General features: G+C 39.1%; 4 protein-coding genes across 5 annotated transcripts in view; 2 read left to right on the top strand and 2 right to left on the bottom strand.

The window, feature by feature from the left end:
• Myb (proto-oncogene like protein Myb) overlaps positions 1-4352 on the bottom strand; it is a 30770-nt gene extending 26418 nt beyond the window's left edge. The window contains exon 1 of the mRNA XM_026816481.1: positions 4037-4352. Within this exon, the coding sequence (XP_026672282.1) occupies positions 4037-4077 (41 nt within the window). The 5' untranslated portion in view covers positions 4078-4352. The remainder of the gene's footprint in view (positions 1-4036) is intronic.
• A 229-nt stretch (positions 4353-4581) lies between these two features.
• On the top strand, positions 4582-5878 carry Hus1-like (Hus1-like checkpoint clamp component). The gene is made up of 3 exons (XM_018030521.2): positions 4582-4781; positions 5035-5441; positions 5513-5878. The coding sequence occupies exons 1-3, from the start codon at positions 4730-4732 to the stop codon at positions 5876-5878; spliced, it is 825 nt and encodes a 274-aa protein (XP_017886010.1). The 5' UTR covers positions 4582-4729.
• On the bottom strand, positions 5808-8358 carry Nup62 (nucleoporin 62). 2 transcript variants are annotated; one of them, XM_026816482.1, is made up of 6 exons: positions 7835-8358; positions 7548-7686; positions 6934-7464; positions 6715-6871; positions 6406-6643; positions 5808-6342 (listed from the first exon to the last, which is right to left on the bottom strand). In XM_026816482.1, exons 2-6 carry the CDS (start codon positions 7615-7617, stop codon positions 5980-5982), a joined length of 1359 nt encoding a protein of 452 aa, XP_026672283.1. In that variant the 5' UTR covers positions 7618-7686; positions 7835-8358; the 3' UTR covers positions 5808-5979. The 2 variants fall into 2 exon arrangements, with proteins under 2 accessions (XP_026672283.1, XP_017886007.1); XM_018030518.2 differs by having other exon boundaries at positions 7548-8358.
• Positions 8359-9001: 643 nt separating this feature from the next.
• LOC108628453 (UDP-glucuronosyltransferase 2B17) lies at positions 9002-12730 on the top strand. Its single transcript, XM_018030372.2, has 4 exons — positions 9002-10560; positions 10796-11141; positions 11208-11466; positions 11633-12730. The coding sequence occupies exons 1-4, from the start codon at positions 10193-10195 to the stop codon at positions 12142-12144; spliced, it is 1485 nt and encodes a 494-aa protein (XP_017885861.1). The 5' UTR covers positions 9002-10192; the 3' UTR covers positions 12145-12730.
• The last annotated feature ends 678 nt before the right edge of the window (positions 12731-13408 follow it).

Below are 13408 nucleotides of genomic sequence, written 5' to 3'. Positions count from 1 at the left end.
TTTTTAAAAAATGCGTTTCTAAAGTGCATAAACGTTTGGGATTGACTGTATAGCCACTACATCCTTAACTTGACTGCCACCACAGATATCCCTTGATTTTGATTATCGAATTAAGAAACACGTGTGTAAATTAATGGGGTCGATTACTGATTTGAAGTAAACTGCCGGCTGCAGAAAGCATTTAGGAATGAATCTATAGGAGGGTGGTCCCATGTAACTGGAGCCATACGCGTTACTCCATAAATATTGACGTTATCGGAAGCTGCTAAACGGCAAAAAACATGGGCTCAAATGGGAACCACGTACTCATTCTGCTGTTCAACATTTTTTTTACTTCAAGAGCCTGCAACATTATTTGATAGTTGGAAAAAAAAGTAGAAAAGAGCAGAGTAGATAACGTTGAAATATTTATAGGAGTGTTATAGTTCACATGAAATTCATTGTCGGATAACTCGAACCATTCGCTTTAATTATAATAAATCTATACAAATTCTATCTAATAAAATTTCTACGCACGTACGCAAAATAAGTTCGAACTACCGAAATCGTCCACGACTTTACTTTATTAAAGTGAAGCGAATTCATACGCGGTACCAGGCGCCAAATGTGATACATATCGTAACGATGACACGTGCGAATGTCAGACATTTTTATCAGTCCAGCGACGAGATTAAACAGCATCCTGCCACGGACTCGCACCGTTTCAGAGCGATTCGCAACGACACTGTCTGCGACGGGATCACTCGCGGTACGAGAGAAGACAAATAGAAGACAGCTGTCCGCGTACATAGGAACGAGACGAGACGAGACGAGACCAGGCGAACCCTCCGCGTCTCTTTCACCCGGCAATGATGCTTGCTGTTCACCGACGTACCCTTCGTAAAGGGAAACAGAAAGGGAATATGCAAGCACTCTTGTAACATACACAGGAAGGGAGAAGATGTGCCATGGAAGTTGCAAGGCGTACACGAAGAGGAATGAAATGACACGTGCAGAAAATTGAAAAATTTATTTAGGACGTAGTGAAAGCAGGATGCTCTCGGTTGGCGAAGTGGTCTAATAGAATGAACGGTCGAGAGGTCGATGTAAATGATCAGGTGGATGTTCACACGGGAACGATTAAAGTGCATACGCGGTTGGACGTGAAAAAATTAGCCGGGTGCAAAAAATATGCAGAACCTATCGAAAAAGGTGAAAAAGAGAACGGCGGGCGGAAATGAGATTGAAAGAAAACGCGCTCGAAAAAAGGAGGAAGAGTTTACAAAAGGTGTAAAGAAAAGAACGAGAGGGGAGGTGGCGTCGAAGACGACGAGTAGGAGGGATGCGTGAAAGGAGCGGCAAACCGAGAGCACGAGGAGGGCTGTGCGCGCGAGCGTGTGTTTAAATACGTGTATGCACGCATTTGTGCGCGTTAAAGCACACGATATGCCCACGGCGTGTTCCTGAACGCACCGCGTGCGCGGCGTCTGTTTGTCCTTGCGTCCTGTCTGATACTTGCGCCTTGGCTTGGCAGTTGCCATGCGGGACACCGGGTCCGTGGGTTGACGTCACTCTATCTCCCAACAGGCGAGTTAATATTGATAAGTAGAGGCGTTACACGCTCTGGAAGCCGGGATCAAGGGAGATGAGTCCGTCCATCGTTGAGCGTTTTGCGAATCACGGACCGTAACAAACCCACTTCTCACGCCGATCGATCGGCGATCAGAGAACGGCCGAAAACGAATGTATTTAAAAAATAAAAAAATGCAAGCGCCATGTGTTTGAAAGACTCTTTTAATAATATCTGCCAAATTGCATATAATATCAATAGGCTGAACTGTCCAAAGAAAGACTACAAAATCCATGTACAATCTCATATTCGTTCATTCTTTAGAAAACATTAGCCTTATCATGCTTTAGAAAACATTGGCATATAAATAGACTGGCGTAAGAGGTTATCGATCAAAACTTTTAGCCCGTGCGTGTAAACGCATCGTTAACAAAGCTACTGCCGCGGATCGATGAAATGCAGCATGGGCGAAATGAGTTTGGCGAGGGGGATTAGCCGAGGGTAATATAGATCCTCGAACACTCGAATAGCTAAATGAATCAGGGGTGGATTCGTACCATCTGCACCTTTAATTTAGGGGTCCGAACTCGTGGACCGCAATATGAGAAAAATATTAATAAACGGAAGTCACTTCATTATTATACTGTTCGATGAGAAATTGATAATAATTAGACGCGGATTTTAAAGTTTGATAAAAAAATTCAGTATGCACAATATATAAAAATTACAAATTCTCTTAAATGAGAAAAGAAATCACTTAATTTTAATTCCCATAAAAATCTACAATCTAATGCTCTAATATTAATGATTTATTAAATAAACAATAAATGCTGAAGGTCCGAGAAGTTTCAAATCGAACGTTCTTTTCTCTTATTCATATAAAGAATCATTAGAGGATCGCGTCGGAGGTATTCAGGTACTCGACGTTAAAGGGTTAATAACGTGAACGGTTGAACAAGCGAGGAGTTCCACTCGAAGTCGAGTTTCCAGGAACGACTTGTTAAAGAAGGAATTTATCGGTAGGTTTTTACGGCTGTTCTTGGTTGCTTTACTTTTACACCAGAGCAAATATAGGGAAGTGAGGCCGGAGCTGATGATACGTCGGAAAGAAGAGAATGTGTATGCAGTTTGTAAAAAGTTTATCTATAGATAATCTGGGATTTCCAGGTCAGATGCGCGACGCCTGTTATAATCTTCTTGATAAGTAAATGAGATTTACGAATTATGCGTCTGAGACAATTTTGTTACGCAACACGTTCTCCAAATCAGATTTCCGTTTATCGAGTATATTCTTAAAAAATAATGTGCCCGTGATCAGTACCCTCATCGGTCCAAGAAGTGTCTTAACGGAAAATGTATTTTGTTACACATCTCCCGTGAGATACACAGCGCCAATATGGGTATGGGGTACGCGCACCCGATTGTTTCTCTCGAATATTTCCTTTCGAAAAGAGAAAGCTGACCCTTTCGAGAAGAGCTCCTCGCACCGTTACCTTATACCTTTCTGGGTTACCGGATCCGCGAAAGACGATATCGATGCAAAAACTTTGGCCAACCTCGAAATCGTCAGCAACTCATGTCAATTGATAGGTTCAAGAAATGTCATTTCATTAATGTTGCAAGTACGACAGTTTTGTTCGCGTGGACGATACGCATTCGTATCTATCGCGAAAAAATGTGCCTACTCTTTGCGTTTCAATGTATCTTATGACCTAGGGTGAGAACCTTGGAGCGTTGCGCTTTCCTCGTACAGTATGTCGTGCAATACGAAGACAGAATATGTATGAATATGTATAATACTGTTCGCATTGGGGAACGGAGACGGAGAACGAAAAGCGGAAGCTAAAAGGAGAGAAACGTGAACGGTGACTAAAAGATGAAGGGAGACGAGAAAAAACACGAGACCGGTGCATGCTCTCTACGCATGCCACGTGTTTTACCACCTGCCTCGGCTAGACGTTCGATAATGGAAAAAATATACGCGCGAATCATTTAAATACTCAGTTAACGCGATCGCGTTTCCTGAGAACAATCAATTCTCTTCTATGCAGTTCCACAACTTGTTACCTCAAACGTACATGTAATTTACTTGCTCCAAAACATTTACTAATAATAAGTAATGATTTAGATTATACACAAACGTTTCATGTACTTGTCGTGACAATATCAAATGGGGTTCGAAGAAATCACAACGATCAAACTATTATGGAAGTAAAATAATTTTTTGCAAAATTTATTATTCTACTCTTCAGGGTTTCCAAAATTTGTCATTGAGATTGATTATTGCGGAGCAGAATGCGAATCAAGAGTCTGTAAACTCTCTTATAAATCATATTGATAATTGATCCGGAAATCGATATATTTAAAAGATCGTGACACAGTTTCAATGTAACGTACAAATTATACATATTGTTATCAAGAGGGAACATAAACGAAGAAAAACAAAGAAATTCCCGTTTCTACGACGAGAGGAAAAGATAGACTTACCTTCTCTTCTTTTTAAACCACATCATCGATCGCTGTTGCATGATCCGCTGCCACCAGATTCAAATACGCATTTAACGAGCCGCGATTTTCTGCGATAAATTTCTGCCGGTCGTCGAACTTGACAACATGGCCGAACTCACCCTCGGCTGAGAAACAATGATTCGCAACCTCAAAGGGAGAGGAAGGATCGAAGACTGCGTGTCAATGTACTAATGTTCTTGATCGAACCCCCGGAACGTCAAAGGACACGATCTATCGACGAGCTGCTATACTGTTTAGTGTTTACACACAAAACTTGACAGCGCAGACCTCGATTTGACGTTCTTGTGTTATGGGTCATGTGCTCGCACTGAATTATTTTCTCGCGCGAAAATTTCTTGAAACGTTCATGCTGGTGACCTCTGCCGTGGGGATCGTATTCTATCTTATTACTTGTTACACAAATTTTGTAAATACCAATAATAACTTAAATACCATGTCGGAATAAAGTTTAAAGTGGTGGAGAAATTTCATTCCTTTACGAATGAAATGTAGTACATATCATATATAAAATGATTGTTACTAAGAACCGTCATATAATCATTACGAAACAAACTGTCATCTGTTAAGTACCGGCAAATATTCTTCCCGCGTAAACAATCTTTTATCTTTAAAGAGACTATTATTGTTTGTCAGTTTTATTAATTGTCGAAGATGAAATTCAGATGTAGAATGGTTGATGTAGTTGCAATGAGAGATTTTACCAGTAAGTTAAAAAAGTAGATATCTAACCTTTGTTAACGTACTTCTTCTTAAACGAATTATATAATGGAAATACCATTGAAAATTGTATAAATCGATATGAATAAATATTCGGGAGATTTTTGATAAGTACAGATTAAATAACGATATCAATACTCGGTTATTAAAATTAATACTGCATTTTTATATGATTTAACATTTTATTCAGAATGAATTACTCAGAAATACAGTACAACTTCATTTCAATTTTATTTCAGACATTGTTAACATTATCTCTCGAATAACAAAAAAATGTACCTTGCGTATATCCCCGAACGAATTGTGCTTCGGTGTCAGCGGCGATCGAACGTCGATGGTCTGGGCGGAATTAAGCCAGGCTCATTTTTTTATCGAATACACGATGAACGGTGTCACCGAGGAGCAGAATGAAATTTACTTGGAATTTGATCCATCTATGCTGGCTAGATCTCTCGGTTCGTTACGGATGACCGCGAAAAGCGTGAAAATGAAACTAACGAACAAGCGACAACCATGTCTCACGTTGGAAATCGAATTAGCTTCGTTAAGCATAGAATCGAGGCAATGCTTGCACGATGTACCCGTCAGAGTCATACCTCGACGAGAATGGCCCGAGCACCAAGCTCCAAATATTCCGGAATTTGATGTACGAATACTTCGATCGTAATTTATTTTTTCTCTGGTTTCAGTAATCTCTTTTAATACGATTTCTTTTAGATCTCAGTCGACATGCCTCAACTCAAACAAGTAAAACATATCGTAGAGCGGATGAAGAATATGAGCTCACAATTAGTATTAAGCGCCGATAAGAACGGATTGTTCGTGTTGGAAGTGGAAACGGACAGTGCCACGGTATCGACGAATTTCCAAAATTTGCAAGTCTGGAGTTGTAGTCAACAGGACCGAGAAGAGAAAGTTTCAGTTACTATTGACATTAAGACGTTCTGTATGTTCATGGCATGGGATGTAGTGCATCCCGATGGTGTGAAATGTAACATACTTCAAGACAAAATGATTAATTTGTTTTTACATTTAGCGGATCATCTTAAAATACATTACTTCCTTCCTTCGATAGCCGTATGAATTCACTTTTAATGTTAATCTAATATAGACATTTTACTTTTTGTACACAACCTTGTTTTCATTCAATTCTTTTTATGTAAAAATAACGTATAATTAATTGATTAATTGTATGCTAAACTGAAGCTTCTTTCATGTTCCTGTCTAAAGTTTTGATGCATCTGATCGATCTGCTGTATCTTCTGATTGAGTAACGTTGTTTGTTGGTCCAGCCATTGTAAACTGTTCATATGCGCGTTCAGTATTTTGCCGATTTGCACGATCGGATCGCTCGAATCTTGAGTACTGTTAGCTTGATTCAAGTGCTCGATAATTTCTTTTAGATCCTCCGACATCCGTTTCAACTGTGTGTCGAGATCTTCTGCTAAACGATACGTATATTCCCTTTCCGGGTCAGACGCTGAAATCGATGCCAATTCTTTCTCTAATGGTACTAAACAATCCTGTAATTCCTTTTGCTGACCATCCTGTGTACGATTAAATATTTTTAAGTAACGGATCGAGATTCGTACTATAAATAAGTTACTTACAACATAATTTAATTCATGCTCCAACTGCTGCTGTTCGACCTTTACTCTCTCAACTTCCTGATTGAGTGCCACTATTTTTTCTCCATTGCTTATAAGCAATTTGTCCCACTCATTAACTTTCTCAGCTTGACTTACAAATACTTTCTCTTGCTCTTCTAATTCCAACGTCCATTTGTTGATTGACTCCTCGAACGACGTTATAGGCGCAGGTTGAAGTGTACCAGAGGACGAAGTAACACTGTAATGTTAGTTAACAAATAGCAGAATACTGATTGAACGCTACATAACGATAGTAGCGAGTTTCCGTACGTTGTAGTGGTCCCCAATGCTGCTTGACTACTCGACAGACTCGTTGTTGCAGGAGTCTGATTCAAGCAAAATGCTGCTGTGCTAGACGCAGTTGTGCCTCCACCAAATGTGAATCCTGTAGCTGCAGAAGTTGTTCCACTCGCGGTTAAAGAGAATCCTGTACATACATTTTAAAACAGTATTATTTTATGATACTTTATAATGTTTCAAAGTCAATACCTGTTGCCGTTGTGGTTGTTGCCGCAGCCGTGGTGACAGCTGGAGTTGCGGAAAGGGTGAACCCAGTTCCTGTTGATATTGTACTTGGTGTACCAAATGTTAACCCAGTTGCAGCAGTGGATGCAGCAGCTTCACCTGCTCCTATGCCAAATCCACCAGTGAGAGGCTTAGTCGCAAATGCTGATGTTGCTGCTGTTGTTGTTGTTGCTGTAGTTGTGCCTCCTAGATTGAAAGTCAGAGTACTTCCAGTTACAGCTGGTGATGCAAACCCTGTGGTTGCTGTTGTACTGGTCGTTCCAAGGGTTAATCCAGTAGGTGCAGTTGTACCAGCACCAAATGTTAGACCAGTTGCTCGTGGTGTAGTTGCAGTGTTTGCAGGTACAGTAGTCGGTGTCCCAAAACTGAAACCTGTACCTTGACTAGGAGTACTGCCTAAGCCAAACATAGGTTTGTTCTGTGCCGGAGAGGATGTGAGTGAAAATCCAGCCGGCTTTGCCGCGTCTCCTGCACCACTTGCTCCAAATGTAAATGCTGAAAAATGATTGATATTGCGAAATGATATGCAATTTGTAATTATTATAATGTACATAATGCACATAATCATTGATACTTACTCGTGGTTGGTGTACCGCTTGCAGGTGCGCTGCTGGCTTGAGTTTTTGGTGCATTGTACGTAAAACTCATTTTTGAAGTTCTATTTCTGCACAATTCTCGAGATTTTAACGATTTTTAAATATTTGATGAATATCCGTTCTGGAATTTCAACTGTTATTCACCGTGCACTTTAAAATACATAAACCTTACGCTTAACCTTATTTAATTTTGTGTCACCGACGTTCGAATAAACACACATTTGATGTCAGAGTTGAGAAAAACAAATTATTTTAAGATACGATTATACCTTGCAATTACACTCCTCTGTGTTCACACAATCTTTACAACTATATACGATATTGAAAAATACTTTGCAGTTCCAACTAATACAGAATTAGATTGATCGAACGGTATTTAATTGTAATATAAGTATTATTTAAATGGCTGTTTTATCTCTTTTTCTCTATTTAATTTTTTTGAGTGATTTTAATTAAATCGTATCAGTGTAATAATATAAAACGTTTTCAATAAGTTAAGTCCTTCGAATGCTTCGAATGTAAAACAAGTAATCTCATCTGGCCAATCCGACCAATCTGACCAGATGGCATCACAGTGATGCGAGAGGAATAAGTAGTTGAGGTCGTTATTGTTAAACAAAGTGAAACAATATTAGAATACTACTAAAAGAAGGAATTAAAAATTATTCGTAACGTAGAACTTACAATTACGCTTATAATCAGTCGTAAAGTATTATTAGCTACCATAAAATGATGTAAATAACAAAAAGGTTATGAGATGACTTTCGGTGGTGAAAGAAAAATATTATTAATTTAAAACAGTGTTTAAAGATATAAGTGTGCAAAAGTATGCGTTAAATTACATCGAACGAATGTAATATTAAGAACTAATCTCTATCTAATAAACGAATATGAACTTTGTTTACACGATTGTTATTTCATAATTAAATTGCTACTCCAGCATCGTTATTTAAAATATTCGTGATCATACACGTTTCCAGAATCAGAATCAACCGAACCAACCAGAACTCTGATTCTGCAGGAAGTTTGCTTACGAAAGCGTCGTTTTACGACCCACACGATCGTTTATGATTCTCTGATTAGAGAAACAGTCCTTCGTCTGATGTTCATCATTTTCTGAAACGAAAAACTTCAGTTTCAGTATCCCGTGCGTGTGGTACGAGACAACCGTTGGACAACCGTTTACATCGAATAAGATCAGTGCTGTTGTGTTGGCTTAATTACATCATTTCTGAAGATATAAGGCGCGAAAATTGGTGACCGGAGCGTGTAAAGATTCATTGTAACGATTTATTGTATATTGCGAGGAATAAAGTCCAAACATAAATTGTGTCTTATATTAACTCTTACATCATCTATATGCGGTAGCGTGACTAAATCGCCCGCATTTAAAAAGTGTTTCAATATCGGTGCTTTAAAATAATAATATAAAACGTTTTCAATAAGTTAAGTCCTTCGAATGCTTCGAATGTAAAACAAGTAATCTCATCTGGCCAATCCGACCAATCTGACCAGATGGCATCACAGTGATGGGAGAGGAATAAGTAGTTGAGGTCGTTATTGTTAAACAAAGTGAAACAATATTAGAATACTACTAAAAGAATGAATTAAAAATTATTCGTAACGTAGAACTTACAATTACGCTTATAATCAGTCGTAAAGTATTATTAGCTACCATAAAATGATGTAAATAACAAAAAGGTTATGAGATGACTTTCGGTGGTGAAAGAAAAATATTATTAATTTAAAACAGTGTTTAAAGATATAAGTGTGCAAAAGTATGCGTTAAATTACATCGAACGAATGTAATATTAAGAACTAATCTCTATCTAATAAACGAATATGAACTTTGTTTACACGATTGTTATTTCATAATTAAATTGCTACTCCAGCATCGTTATTTAAAATATTCGTGATCATACACGTTTCCAGAATCAGAATCAACCGAACCAACCAGAACTCTGATTCTGCAGGAAGTTTGCTTACGAAAGCGTCGTTTTACGACCCACACGATCGTTTATGATTCTCTGATTAGAGAAACAGTCCTTCGTCTGATGTTCATCATTTTCTGAAACGAAAAACTTCAGTTTCAGTATCCCGTGCGTGTGGTACGAGACAACCGTTGGACAACCGTTTACATCGAATAAGATCAGTGCTGTTGTGTTGGCTTAATTACATCATTTCTGAAGATATAAGGCGCGAAAATTGGTGACCGGAGCGTGTAAAGATTCATTGTAACGATTTATTGTATATTGCGAGGAATAAAGTCCAAACATAAATTGTGTCTTATATTAACTCTTACATCATCTATATGCGGTAGCGTGACTAAATCGCCCGCATTTAAAAAGTGTTTCAATATCGGTGCTTTAAAAGATTAAATATTCATTTATTTCCTCGAATATCAGCGTTGATAACTCGTACTTCGAAGAACGTTCTGAGATGGTCTGTTTTCTTCTTTTTTAATGAATGAACGACCCGATTAGGAAATCGTGGTTAGCATAGCGATAACTAAATTAGAATGAACGTGATCTTGTTTGCGAGATACGGTTATCTTCCTGGTTTCATATCCTAACTTTGTGAAAATATCGCCTTTCGGAGTTCGTGAACTTCATTGATTCTCGATCGCAATGTCGTTGATCATTAAATTGTTCGTGTGTCTTTATTTGTCGAACATCGCCGACAGTTCCATTTTAACTGCACCTCCGCAATCGGCAGTGATCGTGGCTTTCGAGGATATCTATGATTTATCTTTGCTAGCCAACACTTTGTCGGATCAGGGGATCGATGCTACCCTAATCATACCGGTGTCGCGCGAAGGTGAACTCTACGAAAGTTTGATCGACGTCGAAGTGCTCAGGGTGGTTGTTGAAGACGAAACCCTCGCACGTCCTGAGAAGAAAGCAATCCAGGCTTGCGAAGCTCTGTTGAAGGATGAGAATATCGCGAAGAAATTACAGGAAATTCAGCCCACTTTCACTGTGTTTCCAGCGCTTAGGTACTTTAAGTTGCATTGCTTAAACTGCACGTTTATTGTACTTATTTCTGATCTTTACGCTGTTTATTTAATCACACGTGCTCAATGCTTCCGGTAGCTGATCGTTTGACCACGCGGCAAGCGATTATTTTTAACTCTAGTTATACACTAGTCATGTTCCGTTTCCTTCCTCTTCCTGACGAAACGAATTTAATACAAGAAATTGTAATTAGGAAGATTTTCGTTGAATTTGTAGACACGATGCTTGCTTGTTACCGTGGGCGAAAGTTATCGAGTCGATTCCGATAATTTGGATACGTAATCATCATGAGGAATTGTACGTTTTTGAGTATACCGGCGCCGCTTTGCCAGTTCACGGCGTTGGACTTTCGGCCAGGTTCTGGTCGAGTTCGTCGAGGAGGTCAATATTCTCTACGGCCCGGGACGAGTACGGGGTTTACGCTCTCCCATTAGCAGGAAAATACTTGCCAGACACCGGTCTCAATTTAGACAATCTTTATTCCGATGTTCGTCTTATACTGTGGGGTTCTGATATTGTGCTGCGTACGGATTTCGTTCCGCTCACTCCGTTGATAGTAGAGGTAAGTAATTTTAAGATTTTGATCATTTGAAAGTTCAATAACTTCTATGATTTTTTTTTTATGTAGGTCGGCTGTCATCACTGCAGAGGATCCCAATCGTTGCAAAGCGATCTTCACAAAGCATTGATCGAGTTCCGATTAGGAACCGTCGCGGTTCTCCTGGACGAGAATTATGAGCCGTTAATTAAAGAGCTGGCGCAAAAATTGCCGCAGGGTAGGGATGGCCAGGCAGTGGTTTGGAAAAATACAAAGTCGAAAAGCTCGACCGGTTCCCTCCCGGAGAATCTTTTCGTTCGGCCAGGAATTGATCGACAAGACTTGATAGGTACATTGAAACCTTATAATCTTCGCGTAGAATCCTAATAGGGTCTCGATTAAATCTACCCATCTAATTCTAGAGACTATTTCCCGTGTTCTTTTCCAACTAGTACTTTTTAATATAAAAATATCAGTTCGAGCATTCAACAGGAATTGTTTTAATATTGTTTCAGGCTACAGTCGCACGAGAGTGGTATTGTGTCATTGTAAAGACACAGAACTCCTAGAAGTCGCTTTTCATGGAACTCCGGTGATATGTTTCCCTAGGAATTCTTACGAGGCAAAGAACGCTGCTAGAGCGGTCCAGTTGGGTTTTGGACGCTCCTCCGAGGATATTCGTTCCATGACTGGCGAAGAGCTAGCCAACGCTGTGAATCAAATTCAGGATACTCCAGACTATCGCGAGAGCGGCAGAAAAGCCTCCTTGGCTATTCGCGACCGGATAAATCCTGCCGTGGATAGGTTGATTTATTGGCTCCGTTACATGGCCAGGACCAAGGATTGGAACTTAGATTTCCTGGCGCCGATCAATGCGTCGAGCATTCTTAATGGGGATCTACACTTTTTCCTGGGCATCTTCGTGGGCGTTTTAGTGGGCGCGTTTATGATCATCGGCTGTCTGTTAATGAGATATCTGGTTTTGTCTAAACGAACGCAGAGATCGAAGGGGCGATACACGCGATAAAAATAAAAGTACGAACGGAACACGGACAGGGATCGATAATGTACGTACACTTTTCGCATATGTATTTATATAAATGCACGTAGAGTACAGGTACATACAAATACAAATGTTACGAGCTAGGGTTTATCTCATTGCTAATGAAGAGACGTAACTATTTATGAGAATATTTGATCGATAATTGATTGACTGAGATTGATTGATTGGAGAAAGCTATAAAGTGTACGATGTAGCGTTGTGTTATCGTCGACGAGGAGAGAAAAATAAATTACAATTTGTCAATACTGGGATACGTGTATGACGTCGTCTCGTTGCACGAGTGCTCGCTCGTGTGCGTTTATCGTCTAGATCCTTAAAAAACATACGGACGAATCGGTACTTATACTCCATTCGATTCTTTCTCTCGCTCTCTCGCTCGTTCGTTCGCGCTCTCTCTCTCGTTTAAGGCCATGTTCCTCTAATTAGATCAGCCGCTTTCGTTTATACCATTCGTACGGAGAATGATTATTCGTGTGCCGAATATACAGGGTGCTTCGTTTATTTTGTATCATATCGACTTCTTTTACTTTTGTAACCGTTCTGTAATAAAAATACATGTATATACGTGAAAAACTAAATGTTCATGACTTTAAAAAAAGACGTCATGTTCAATAAAAAGATTTTTCTAACGAATAAACAGTTTTATGTGTCACTATCGTTTGTTACGCGATCAACCAAAACACGTGTATGTACACCTACTCACCAAACACTAAGTAACGCTGTCAAATTACAGGAATAAATTAATATTATTTAAAGTACAAGAAGTTACGAAATATTTAATAGTTTAAATACTTGAATGAGTCAGCTTATACATTCGTGTCATCAGAAATTTCACGTAATCGCGTGTCAGTTCGTAGAAAAACATCGTCATTACGTAGACGGGTGTAAAATAAACCGATCTCCGTGTGAAAAGATTCGTCGTCATTGTAAAGACTCCTACATACCTTGCGTTTATTTTTTCTTACGAAATCATTTTATAAAAAGCCTAAGCGTTCGTGGTCTTTTTATAGAAAGACTGGAGAATTTTGCAAAAAGACTGCGACATATATGGGTCAATATTATATGTGTAGAAAAAGAAACAATGTCGTTATATATATAAAAAGTAAAATATAGTAGAAGATAAAAAGATTCTCCTTGTGAAAATCGAAGGATCACCGAGTGATCGTATGAGAGATCGCGGCGGGTGATCAAAATTCGGACTTCGTAATTGACTAGACTGTGATCTGTA

This window comes from Ceratina calcarata, unplaced genomic scaffold (assembly GCF_001652005.2).
Source record: "Ceratina calcarata isolate Rehan_Ccalc_2016 unplaced genomic scaffold, ASM165200v1 scaffold525.2, whole genome shotgun sequence".
NCBI lineage: Eukaryota > Metazoa > Arthropoda > Insecta > Hymenoptera > Apidae > Ceratina > Ceratina calcarata.
Note: the sequence above shows the minus strand (reverse complement) of the source record. Positions and strands in the feature narration are given on the sequence as shown.

What these genes read in the sequence shown, in the direction of transcription:
- Hus1-like (XM_018030521.2), top strand. Translation starts at nt 4,730, where the DNA reads ATGAAATTCAGATGTAGAATGGTTGATGTAGTTGCAATGAGAGATTTT. An exon ending in TGCAATGAGAGATTTTACCA is followed by an intron (nt 4,782 to 5,034) that starts GTAAGTTAAAAA and finishes ATTTTATTTCAG; the next exon opens with ACATTGTTAACATTATCTCT. An exon ending in CAAATATTCCGGAATTTGAT is followed by an intron (nt 5,442 to 5,512) that starts GTACGAATACTT and finishes GATTTCTTTTAG; the next exon opens with ATCTCAGTCGACATGCCTCA.
- Nup62 (XM_018030518.2), bottom strand. Translation starts at nt 7,617, where the DNA reads ATGAGTTTTACGTACAATGCACCAAAAACTCAAGCCAGCAGCGCACCT. An exon ending in AACAACCACAACGGCAACAG is followed by an intron (nt 6,872 to 6,933) that starts GTATTGACTTTG and finishes ATGTATGTACAG; the next exon opens with GATTCTCTTTAACCGCGAGT. An exon ending in AGCATGAATTAAATTATGTT is followed by an intron (nt 6,343 to 6,405) that starts GTAAGTAACTTA and finishes AATCGTACACAG; the next exon opens with GATGGTCAGCAAAAGGAATT.
- LOC108628453 (XM_018030372.2), top strand. Translation starts at nt 10,193, where the DNA reads ATGTCGTTGATCATTAAATTGTTCGTGTGTCTTTATTTGTCGAACATC. An exon ending in TCACTCCGTTGATAGTAGAG is followed by an intron (nt 11,142 to 11,207) that starts GTAAGTAATTTT and finishes TTTTTTATGTAG; the next exon opens with GTCGGCTGTCATCACTGCAG. An exon ending in TGATCGACAAGACTTGATAG is followed by an intron (nt 11,467 to 11,632) that starts GTACATTGAAAC and finishes ATATTGTTTCAG; the next exon opens with GCTACAGTCGCACGAGAGTG.